This window comes from Podarcis liolepis (genome assembly GCF_965112155.1).
Source record: "Podarcis liolepis genome assembly, chromosome: 3".
Taxonomy (NCBI): domain Eukaryota; kingdom Metazoa; phylum Chordata; class Lepidosauria; order Squamata; family Lacertidae; genus Podarcis; species Podarcis liolepis.
In genome coordinates this window covers 92,096,832-92,108,863 of record NC_139557.1, presented here as the reverse complement: position 1 = coordinate 92,108,863, position 12,032 = coordinate 92,096,832, and the positions used below count along the sequence as shown (strand labels likewise).

The following is a 12,032-nucleotide window of genomic DNA, read 5'->3' as shown; positions in this document are numbered from 1 at the left end:
AAGGATCTGGTTTTGCTATGCACTGGTCTTTGGTCTGTGATCAGAGTTTGAGGATTGAGGGAAGCCTTTGCTTAACTTGGGCTCTTCTCTGCTTCAGAATCTCATTTTATGTTTGATTTGTTGCAAGTGCTCCAAACATTGATGCAAATGAAGTAGGGAAAGGGCAAAGTGATTGTGTAACCCAGCCTACAGTGGGGCGCTTTCTGCTCTTTTAATGATAATGTACCTACTCTTCTGGAAGGAAGAAAACCTTCCAACATGCCCTTGTCTTTCAATATAGTAAATCTCCATAAAATACTCTACAGCATACTTAATGCGCAATAGTTGCTCGGAATCAAAGTCTTTTGCTGCTGTATTTCTTGATAACAGCCCACAAGAGTACAGTAGGCTTTGAAATTCAAGGCACAGCAATGAGAATAGTCTGCTGGCCTTTAATTTGATGTTTTCTTTCTTTTTTAAAAGATATGCCTTTTACAGTGATTGGTACAGATCCAAGATCTATTATCCTGTGCAATCTGCATTCATTCGTGCTGAGATAAAGGGAAGCATTTTCAGCATTGCTGAAAATGATGTGAAACGATAAATAGCCCAGATATGTGGGGGGGGGGGGGAGAGGAGAAAGGGCAGGCTGTGCACTTGGAAAACAAAACCTGCTGTTGAGCTCAGATGGGTAGGAGGAGGTTAGAATCTTCCTGATAATATAAACAGGGCCAGTTTGTCAGCAGCGCTCTGTTGATAATGAACCGATTGTTTCCTGCCCACATAGAGATGGGTTTGTCAAAACTTCTCTGAGGGTCAAAGATCTGCTGGAAGAAGCTGAGTCACTCTGTTTTTCTCTTTAGGGTTGGTGGTTTGCTTAGGGAACTGCATGTCTGCTGTGCAGCGCTTCTGTAGCCTTAGCCCTGTTGCAAGCCAAGGGTGTCTAAGCGATAGTGCTGGTTCATAATAACCACGTGCTATTGGTTTCTATGGTGCTCGGTCTGTTGCGTATAAGAGGGGGAAACTGGCATAGAATCATAGAATTGTAAAGTTGGAAGGGACCTTGCAGATCATCTAGTTCAGGGGTCAGCAAACTTTTTCACCAGGGGGCCGGTCCAATGTCCCTCAGACCTTGTGGGGGGCCAGACTATATTTTTTGGGGGGAAATGAACGAACTCCCATGCCCCACAAATAACCCAGATGCATTTTAAATAAAAGGACACATTCTACTCATGTAAAAACATGCTGATTCCCGGACCATCCGGAGGCTGGATTTAGAAGGTGATTGGGCCGGATCGGGCCCCCGGGCCTTAGTTTGCCTACCCATGATCTAGGTCAACAGCCTGCAATGCAGGAATATGCAGCTGCCCCATACAGAGATCAACCCTGCAACCCTGCTGTTATTAGCACCATGCTGAAACCAACTGAGCTATCCATGGCGGGGGAAATTCAAGGTTTGCAGAAGGACAAAAAACATTTTTGGATAAACAACCTCAAGAGTGGGGATCCCCAAACAGCTCCCTGAGCATCTGCTGTGGCCACAGGATGCCATTTGAGATGGGCGAAACAGAAAACCGGGGGTTGGAGAAGGAAAGGAATGAGTTACTCTTGAAGAGAACCCTGGAACAGGAGCACTCTACACTACAGCATTTTGTTGTGAGTCCCAAGGCTCAGTGGATATTTGGACCGGGATTTTCCCAGTCGTTCATTCATTCATTTTATTTGTATGCCAAATCCTGCTCAAAGCAGCTTACAACAAAGAAACAGGGATGCGTTTCAAACACAACAAAATCAATTTCATAATAGCATAGCAAAACAATAGCGAATATAATAACATACCAAAATAACACATCCCACTACAGCATGTCGGTACAGTATGAGAAACTTAATCCCAGGGTTGTGTGTTCGAACCCCACATTGGGCAAAAGATTCCTGCATTGCAGGGGGTTGGACTAGATGATCCTCATGGTCCCTTCCAACTCCTCCGTTCTACGATTCAATGAAATAAAAAGATTACTAAAACAGCATTCAGCACCCAATAGCAAAAATAACAAGGGAGCTTCACAGTTTCACCTTAGTCCTAGAAAATACTCCTCCTATGATGCTGTTCAGTCCTAACTCTACATTCTAAACCACTACATCTCACTGGTTCTCATGGCTCGGGGAAGAGTTTAAAATATGTGTGAGAGTTGTAAAAGGCTTAGGTTAGCATCAAAAGAGCCCTTTTCTCACATTTGCCTGGTTTAGACATCAGACTAAGTCAGCTATTGCAAACCTCGTGCTTTCCAGATGCTTTGATGAGACTGGACACCAAACATCTGGAGGACACCAAGTTGACAAATGCAGTGTTAAAGCATAGGTGTTGTTGTTGGTTTTAATGTGAATGGATAACAAACTGGTGTGCACTGTGCTGAGTTCCTACTAAGTTCCTCACCTGCTCATCTGATCGATGTGAACTCATGGTTTGCATCATGCGGAGTGAGTTTCTGATTTGTTTCCTCCCCTAGCGTGGCAAATGGGTTAGCAGGGGCTGGAACAAATTGTGAACTTCTGAGCAGCTTTCAGATTAAACCATAGTTTACTATCAACATGATGTCTGAAGCAGGCCATTAAAGGCCTGTACAGTCCACTGAATCTTCCTCCTTTGGTTTTGGAATGGTATTCATCAATCCCAAATGTTTTGTGCATCCTTCTTTAACTTTTCAAGGTAACAGAATTGGGCCTCTCTGTGAACGTAAGATAGAGCCTTGTTTCTATGACACTTTCATTCCAAGGAAGCATGTGGAATTCTGCCAGCCCTGAGCTCGGTCCAGTTATTTATCTGCTTCACATTTAAAACTAACAAAAGGGAACTGGCCCTATTTCCTCATCGATATATTTAGCTGGTGGAGAGCTGAGTACATGTTGAGCAATAGAAGTTTGCTACTTGTTTCCTTTGCAGCTTGTCCGTTAACTTTATTTTGGAAAACGGGTCGTTCTAAAAGATCTATTCTTTCAGTGTGACTGTTTTTTCTTCTTCTGTTGTTTCAATGCCTTGCTTTTCTTCCTCCTGATTTTGTTATGCTCAGTGGAGTGTTGTTGGCAGTGTATGCCAGTGAGGTTCCTTATACAGAGTCCGATCACTGGCCCATCTCTTCCAGTGCCGGCTGCTCTGACTTAAAGTGGCTCTCTCTCGTCTTGTGAGTGGCTTACTGGTTAGAGTGTTGTACTAGGACTGGAGAGACTAGTTCAACTCTCTGCCCAGCTATAGGAGGTCACTGGGTTTTGGGCAACCTTGAGCCTGTCACTGTCTCTAGCCTAACTAACCTCACAGAGTTATTGTGGGGAGTGAAATGGGGAAAGGAAACTGTGCAAGCTGCTTTGAGCTCCTTTGAGGAAAGGCAATGTAATGAATAAAATCAGTAAAAGGCCTTTCCTAGTCCTTCTACTGAAGAGCAAAACAGAGAAATACTCTCTGGACAACTAGCACTCTGAAACAAATGAAAGGTCAGGGGAATAATGGTAAATTTTTACTAACACACACACATATACATAAAATGTGTTAATGAATCAGAGCAATATCAATGCAGTAATTAAAACACCACCCGCATGTTGAGTGTTATTTTAAGTGATTTGATTCATTTTAATGCAGTCACTCTGAATGTTAAGAAATGCCACAAAAGAAGACTTATGAGTTCAAACATGTCTATTTTAAGCAATTTTTCTGGTTAGGGTGTTTGTAGCTAGTCACAGCTTTCACTAATTATATCATTTAGTATTTATACTCTCTTCCAAATACTTGTGAAAATGTCATGTGCACTAGTTAATTCGTGTTTGTAGTTTACTTCAGCTCTTGACCAGAGATTATTGAAAACTGACCCTGGGAACTCCTGCATTCAATGCATATGCTTAACCCCTTGAACCTGTGGCCTCTTTCCAAACCAGGGTTGGGTGTATTTGTCCTTCAGAAATGTTGGATTTTTATACCTTAAGCAAGAGGTACATGGATGCTTTAGCTGAGATTCCTGCCTAGCAGAGGGTTGGACTAGATGACCCTCGGTGCTCTACTGTTCTATGATTCTATGATCATGATTGCTTGTGGGAAGGGCCAAAGAGCTATGCAGGGTGCATAGAAATCTGGGGGTATCTTCTCTGGCTTGAGAAAGAGAGAGAGCCCCAGATACTGCTTGCACATCTTAAGGATAGCTGGGCCCAAGTCAATTCAAAACCTAAATGGAAGCAAATAATTTCCCCTTAATTCCTCTTTGCTCTGTGTTGCAGACAGAGCCTTCTTTGTATCCAAAGTTCCCTGATGAAAGGCTAATTGTGGCACTAAGTTGTGTTAGGTTCTGTTTATTTACTAAGATATTCTTCTTTCCACTGCTGTGCTTTAAATTTTTGCATAAGGGCTACATTTTTAAAAAAACCCAAAGAGCTGAGATTCTTCAGGATCCTGAATTCTCTTCCCAAGACCTACTTTCTTTGCCAGTGAGTTGTTTGCTCAGAATACGCAAATGACAAAATCGTGCAACCATGGAACAATAATTTCAGGTGAAAGAAGCAGGACTCGGGAGTAAATGCTTGCTTAAAAAGAAGAAGAGTTTATGTTCCTTTTGCTGAATTTGTTTGTCAGGGCGTTCCTAGAACAGCCTACCCCCCCCCCTTAAGGTGCTTATTTCCATTGCAGAGAAGGATACTCCTTCCTTTCTAGGAAGCAACTCTATGGTGGCTGTTTCCTGTATATTGACAGTGACTGCTTGCAAGGAATCATGGGAAGGATTTGAAAACACAGTAAATAACTGTATGAGGCACCTCTCCTTGACGTCCATTTGGGTGCGAGCTGTACTTCATAAACCTTAAAAAGGAGAAAAAACGGGGGGCAGCGGCTGGGAGAATAAGGGCATTTGGATTATCACAAGTCATGTATGTGGTATACAGGAACTCCTCTGTTTAGGGGAAGCCAGCCTTCATGAAATGCCATCTCCATTCTGAAGTTCATTTGGCCCCTGTTCTGGCAAACTTTTGAAACAATTTATGAACATGGCCAAACTGGTGATGCTTGTAGACTGAAGAGAGATCTGTGGGTGATCTAATATTGTGCACAAGTGGGTTTCCAGTTGCACCAACAGAGTGTCCCCTTCTTAAAGTCCCCCCTCCTACTCCAGAGGGTCTCCTAGTTTATACAGAACAGATTTGGGGGGTATGTTTGAGGGGACTGTGGGCATCGGGGAAGTAGATGCCTGTTCTGCCACTGGGTAGGCGCAGTTGATCTGAGTTTAGGCACTACAGATTTTTGTTGCATTTCTGTAAGGGCACTTGAATCTGACACAGAGGCTGCCTTCACACCATACATGTAAAGTACCTCCCCCTGCAAAAGAATCATGGGAACTGTAGTTTAAGGGTGCTGGATATTGTAGTTCTGTGAGGGTTAAACTACAGTTCCTTTTTTTGGGGGGGGGGTTGTTTTGTGGATCCATACTGTGGATTTAATGTTTATTTCCTTGGAGTGCTTCAGCTAAACTTCCTAGGACAGTTCTCTTACCCTGAGGCTTTTACTCTCTGCAGATAAGTTGGGGTTCATTAATTTGTGGAATGGCCCAGGTACCCTTTTCGCTTTCAATTTGCCATGTTTCCACATATCTAACATCTGTATTTGTTAAGAGGCTTTCTTTCAGCTGAGAAGAGGGCTTTTGACTGGTCAGTTTTGCTAAGCAAACAGCTCCTCTGTTTGTAAACTGTCCTTGATATTTTTTCAGGCACTGGCATTCCTGCTCTGCTGTTCATTGTCTGCCATAAGCCTCTCATGCTGCCTATACGTGACTGATAAATCACAGCATTTTCAAGTTAGTTTTTTCCACTTCCACAGAATGTAACTGGACCAGCTTATTTGTGCGGCGGAACAAAGGCTTATGGCAAACCAATCTTCTAATGTAAACAAGCAGTGCAGAGTCTTAAAAACGGTTACCTGGAGAATGGTTGAAACTCTGGCAGTTTCCAGGTTAGGGTGTAGCCAGAATTCTAATTGCTCAGTGTTGACTTTTCACAAGGACAGTAGCTGGTGAATTCACATCAAAGGGGTTTTTTAGTCATAGATACAATTCTCTGCCAGCTAGGGCTGTTGGCTTGCTGGGGAGAACTGCAGAACAGTGATCTGCATTGGGATAGTGAGGTCTTTATGCATTTTGCAAATGCCACTTTGTGGGTCTGTAGCAATTCCCTTGTGTCTCTTAAAACTGCAGCAGATAAAAGGGACTGAGCAAAAGTTTCTTTTCAGTAGTCCCAAAGACTGTTGAGTACAACTTCTAGTCAAGGTGGCAGATGCTTATTATAACATGGTTAATTAAGTGCTCATATTAGAGACCAACATGTTTCTTAAATATTAGTCCTCTGAATGAAAGAACAATCCTGGTTTTTGAGACAAGTTCAGATAAATTTCAAAAGGATATCCTTCTAAAGTTTTTTTATTTGGTGTTTCTGCACGTGGCTTTTTTCTTTTTGTGCTGTTTCCTACCAACCTAAAATTCTCTGGGCTGTAGTGTTGAAGGCTCCTCCAGAGGCAGCAGAGGTGGTTTCCAGACAACTGCTCAAGCTCAAATGCAGTTTTCTTTTACATGTGAAGTGCAGACCCTTGTGTTGTGGCATAAATTGGATTGGGTATGTGTCCCATTTTCAAAGGGGGGTTGCTGTGCCATGTGGGGAAACATGATGGAAAGGCAGTTTGGCTACATTTCCATGTAGCTTGCTTTTGTGAAACACAAAGTGTTGAGTAGACAATCCCCTGGTGAACTTGTCAAACTTTGGGGACAGGGTTGAGGACCCACTGACTCATAAGTACTTGGAAGATCCCTGCTCCTGCCAACCTAGCAGTTCGAAAGCACAAAGTGCAAGTAGATAAATAGGTACCGCTCCGGCGGGAAGGTAAACGGCATTTCCATGCTCTGCTCTGGTTCGCCAGAAGCAGCTTAGTCATGCTGGCCACATGACCTGGAAGTTGTATGCCGGCTCCCTTGGCCAGTAAAGCAAGATGAGCACTGCAACCCCAGAGTCTTCCGCAACTGGACCTAATGGTCAGGGGTCCCTTTAACTTTACTTGGAAGATAGTCCTTTGGTTTTGCTGTACTGCATATAACTGTTGGTTATAAGTGTTTGGAGGCGGGGAGGGAGGCTTGTTTAATTTCATTGTACACAGGTTGTACAATGACAATAAAGATATTATTATTATGGTTCTGTTTTCCAGCACTGGAAGTGGTCAGGCATGGCAGGCGATGCCATCATGGTGATGCGAGGACTGGCAAAGCTCAGCAAGGCAGTTCTAGAAACACAGACGGTACAGCTTCGGCAAGTTGTCCTTGGTGGTGATGCAGTAACCATGGTCAGGAGCTTCCAGGCCACTGCTGAAGAGCAGTTCAGTGCTGCCATGGGGAAAATGCAGGTAAGAGTGTGTGTGTGTGTGTGTGTGTGTGTGTGCGCGCACGCACTGCCATATCAATAAGCAATTAGCCTGTTTTTGGTTTCTATTCTAAACTGTCTCTTGTAGTGAAATGCATGTGTGGTTGCAATCATATACACATTTAACTGGAAGTAAATTGAGGACTGCAGCCTGTAGCAGATGTCAATTTATGTGTCCCTCTAATCCAGGGTAGTTCTCCAGATGTTGCTGAGCTACATCAGAAAGCATGGCCAACAGACGGGGGTCTTGGGAGTTGTAGTACAGCAATAACTGACCAATGGCTGCTGTAGTCTCACTACAGTTGTACCTCTGGTTACGAACACTTCTGGTTACGCACACTTCAGGTTACGAGCTCCGCTAACTCGGAAGTAGCTGCTCCTGGTTGCAAACTTTGCCCCGGGATGTGAGCGGGAGGCGTGTGCGCGCAGCAGGAAGCCCCATTAGTGAAAGCTCGCCTCAGGATAAGAATGGTTTCAGCTTAAGAACGGACCTCCGGAACGAATTGAGTTCGTAACCAGAGGTACCATTGTATTCTAGAAAGTTGACATAACTGAAGGTGCTGTTGTTTAAAGATCTGGCGAAACCTTTTGCACACTGTGAATTTGGGTAATTGAAATGGAAATATCTTATTGCTGGATCTTTGGTTTCATTTGTTTCTTAAAATTTATATCTCACATTTATCATCCCACAGGCTTTCTCGGCATCTGACATCATACAACCCTAAAAACAATATTTAAATAAATCACATGCCCTTTTGAAAGTACATATTATTTTGATTTCAGGCAAGTTGATATCGGGAAGGGCAAGAATCAGAGAGGTCAATTAAAGTAGAATAGAAGGTGACACAAGGAGAAAGAAATTGAGCACCAAGAAACCCTAACCTCAATGGCTATGTTTGTTGGTGCCCCTTTTGATGTGGGTTCTGCTTGTGCTCTCCATAGCATCTAGCTAAAATTTAAAAAGTACACATTGATTACGTGAAACCCAATTATTGTCATGTGTAGTTCAGCTCTTGGTGGCCTATGTATTATTTCTCTTTAGCAAGTGCTTAGAGAAGAGGGAAGCTGCCTTTTCCATGGATGTGCAATGTCTGCCTAAAAAACCTGTAGTTATTTTTGTTTCCTACTGGGGGTGGGGGTGGTGGAAATGTGAAGTGTTTTCCAGTAAATTACTCTTTGTTTTTGGTGGTGTTCCTGCCAACTTCTGATACTTGTAGCCTTTTCTAAACTATTTTTTATTAATGTTGGAAGAGAAGTGTTTCCATTGTGTTACCCCTGTGGCGGTGTAGTTAAATCGGCCAAGAGGTGTTGTTAAATGGCATTCTGGAAAAATCTGTTACTGGGACACCTAGTTCTCACAATGTAGAATCTAAAGACCTTTTAATTTATTATTACTCTTCCTTTTAAAAAAAAAGGCTTCCAGCTTTCATATTTTCAGAGAGATCTTTGCCAAAGGTTTGGAAAAAAAGGGGAAACTGGAGAGAGTCTCCTATTGTGAAAAAAGTCTAGGTGGTGTCTGAATCATGATACAAATCTTTGGAAGCACTGAACATGTAACTTGAAAGCAAAGGGGGAGCTGCTAGGCTAGATTTCCTCAACCTTTAAAGCCCTATACGGCCTAGGACCCTCGTACCTACGGGACCACCTCTCCTGGTATGCCCCACAGAGGAATCTACGGTCTGCAAATAAAAACATGCTGAAGGTCCCAGGCCTCAGAGAGGTTAGGCTGGCCTCAACTAGAGCCAGGGCTTTCTCGGCTGCGGCTCCAATCTGGTGGAACGCTCTGTCACAAGAGACTAGGGCCCTGCGGGACCTGACATCTTTCCGCAGGGCCTGCAAGACAGAGTTGTTCCACCAGGCCTTTGGTCAGGGCGCAGCCTGACTCCCTCCTCTGGCAACCTGCACAGAATTTTGCTTAACGGTTGCCATCAATTTGATTTTAATTAATTTTTATAATGAAATGTTTTTAGAATGTTGGATTATTTGATTGATTGATTGTTGTTAGCTGCCCTGAGCCCGGCTTCGGCTGGGGAGGGTGGGATATAAATAATAATAATTATTATTATTCCAGATGTTTGGACTATGGTTCCCTTCAGCCCCAGCATCATACAGCTGTTCTGGTTGGGGCTGGTGGGACCTGCAGTCCAAAATATTTGGATGCACTAGATTGGGAATGGCTAGAATGGCTGTTCCCTTCATAGCTCTCTTTCAATCAGGATTATGCCTCTTTCCCGACATCATGTGGCCCACCCAATCCATTGATAAAACTGCTGAGTTCTACAATGTCTCAAAATAATAAGAATAGCAATTCATAGTTGTGCAGTGGGTTGAATCCAAAGTTTCCACAAGTGCAGTTCTGTTTGATGGATTCTCTGCTGAAGGAAGGAGGTCAGGAGGGAAGTGACTGTTTCTGATTCCTCCTTCCCATTGCTCCCCCTCCCCCGAAAAGCTGCTCTGAAAAAATCCAAGGCCCCCTGGAACTGTGCAAGAGGCGATGTGGTGGGTGGGACTGCATGGGGAATGGGTAGGAGATGATTGCCTATCTCTTTCCTCAAGCTGAAGCTTCCACTGAATCGCAGAAGGAGCTCTCTGAATCATTTTAAACATAGGTTGATGTACACCATTAAGCACATTTGTGCAAAACGGTTTCTGCTTCCAAGGAGGCATACTGACGGAAGTGGCACACCTGGTCCTCTCATGTTGCGGGATGAAGCAACCCTGCTTCAGGAAGCATTCGGCAAGTGAGGGATAAATGAAGACAGGAATTGGGATCGGTGGAGTACAAATACCAAAAGTGTTGGCTGTAGAGAAGGGGTGGTGGCGGTGGCACCATCACTTGGAGTGAATTATCAGCATATTGCATACATTTTGGTTCCTTTATATGTAAGTCTATTTATAACCCACTAAATCATACAGATATCAAGACACTGTATTAAAGTCATGGTTATAAAATCATTACTATAAAAGTCTTAATTATAAAATCATAAAATACAGGAAGGACCGACACTGATTCGGATCAATTCTCTAAAAATACTTGCTGATACAAACAAGAGTAGTTATTATTATTATTATACCACCCATAGATCTTGGGGCTGTTCACAACACAAGACATGGAAATATCAGAATTTGTAGGGGTGTGGAAAGTGTTTTGTCTTTTCAAGAATGGAGCAGTGTGAGTGACTGTGAGAGCAGTTTACACCTTATTTTTTGGCTGAGGAAAAACACCTTTCAATGTTCTGTTTGCAGGATCTGGGCAAGCAACAGGAGAACTTGAAAGATATTGGTGAGGACTTTGGAAAAGACGAGAGCTTCTCTGAATCGGAGCTGGGAGGTGCTGCAAAGGACTTCTACCCTCCCCCTCTAGAACACCCTCCCAAGTCTGGTGGTGCCGAGGGCCCGTCTCACTCGTACGTTGCCGGAGGACCTTTACCAAACGTCGGTGAGAGCGGAGACCCTAGTGTGGGTTGGAACCCCATCTCTGCCAAAGTGAATGCAAAGCTCTTTGGAGGCTTTAGGGACCCTTGGAATCCTTCTGCTCCTGCTTGGGGGCAAAGCCGGGCTTTTCACCAAGACCATTCCTCGGTGGGCGGACTCACGGCTGAAGATATTGACAAAGCCAGGCAGGCGAAAGCAGATCCACAACAGAAACCGTACAAACAGATGGTATGTAGGCTGTGTAACACCACTGGAAAATAGGAGTTTGTTTTTTTAAAAGAGTGTTATCCTTTCTTTAAAAACCAAGCCAAACCAAAACCCTGCCCTGCCAAACTTCTGTGCGATGAACATGTCTGGGTAGTAGTGGGAGCAGTGCATTATTTTCCTTTGTTTTTAAATATCTTTGAAGCATGTCTGCTGCTCAATTGGTAACCGCATGGGAAATATGCCAAGAAATGCAAGTTCCTTTTCTCCCAGGTTACTTTGGGAAACCAGGCCACGCATTTCAGTAACAATACTGAGAGGACACTCTTTAAATTTAATCTTCCCATTTTAACAGGTGGGGAAGCTGAGTAACTTGCCAAAGCCTGTGGCTTTCTTAACCTATTATTTTCCTTGGAATAATCTCAATGTGGTACATGCCTTGTATGACACTCAGATGGGCTTCCATTTATTGGAGGGATGTACAGACTCCCAAGATTAACACTAGGTTAATCAGAGAATGCCGAATGTGTGGAAATGTCTTTCTTCAGTAGCTCCTCTTTGCTCCCTTTTAGTTACCTTTTGGTGGGCAGAAAAGATGTAACTGGTTTCTTTGGTTTGTAGTTGTAACTTGTTTTTATTAGTTTGTCTGTTTATTTTAACTTAACATGTTGTTTCCCATTAAAAAAAAATCCCAAGGTGATTTTAACAAGGAAAACCCATCAACACTAAAAACATACTTAAAAACAATTTCAAGTCCAAAAAAATAGGATAAAAACACCTTCACTTAAAAGGCTTGCTGAAAATAGAAAGTCTTCAGTAAGCATCAGGAAGACAATAGAACCAACACTTGTCTGATATATACTGGAAGGGTGTTGCAAATATTATGTACCACCACACTAAAGGCCCAGTTCCTACATCATGTGGAATGGAGCGTCTGACGAGATGGGCCTTTCCTGCGGATAAGTTGGTTAACTGTTGCTTTTATA

At 43.2% G+C, this 12,032-nt stretch overlaps 1 protein-coding gene across 4 annotated transcripts in view; it reads left to right on the top strand.

Moving 5' to 3' along the window:
* COQ8A (coenzyme Q8A) overlaps nucleotides 1–12,032 on the top strand; it is a 55,872-nt gene that overhangs the window by 12,355 nt on the left and 31,485 nt on the right. For all 4 annotated transcript variants that reach the window (XR_014524295.1, XR_014524296.1, XM_083496103.1 and 1 more), the window contains exons 2-3: nucleotides 7,196–7,390; nucleotides 10,654–11,070. Coding sequence is in view for 2 of the 4 variants with exons in the window: in XM_083496103.1 (XP_083352229.1) it covers nucleotides 7,214–7,390; nucleotides 10,654–11,070 (594 nt within the window). In the remaining 2 variants the exon portion in view is untranslated. The remainder of the gene's footprint in view (nucleotides 1–7,195; nucleotides 7,391–10,653; nucleotides 11,071–12,032) is intronic.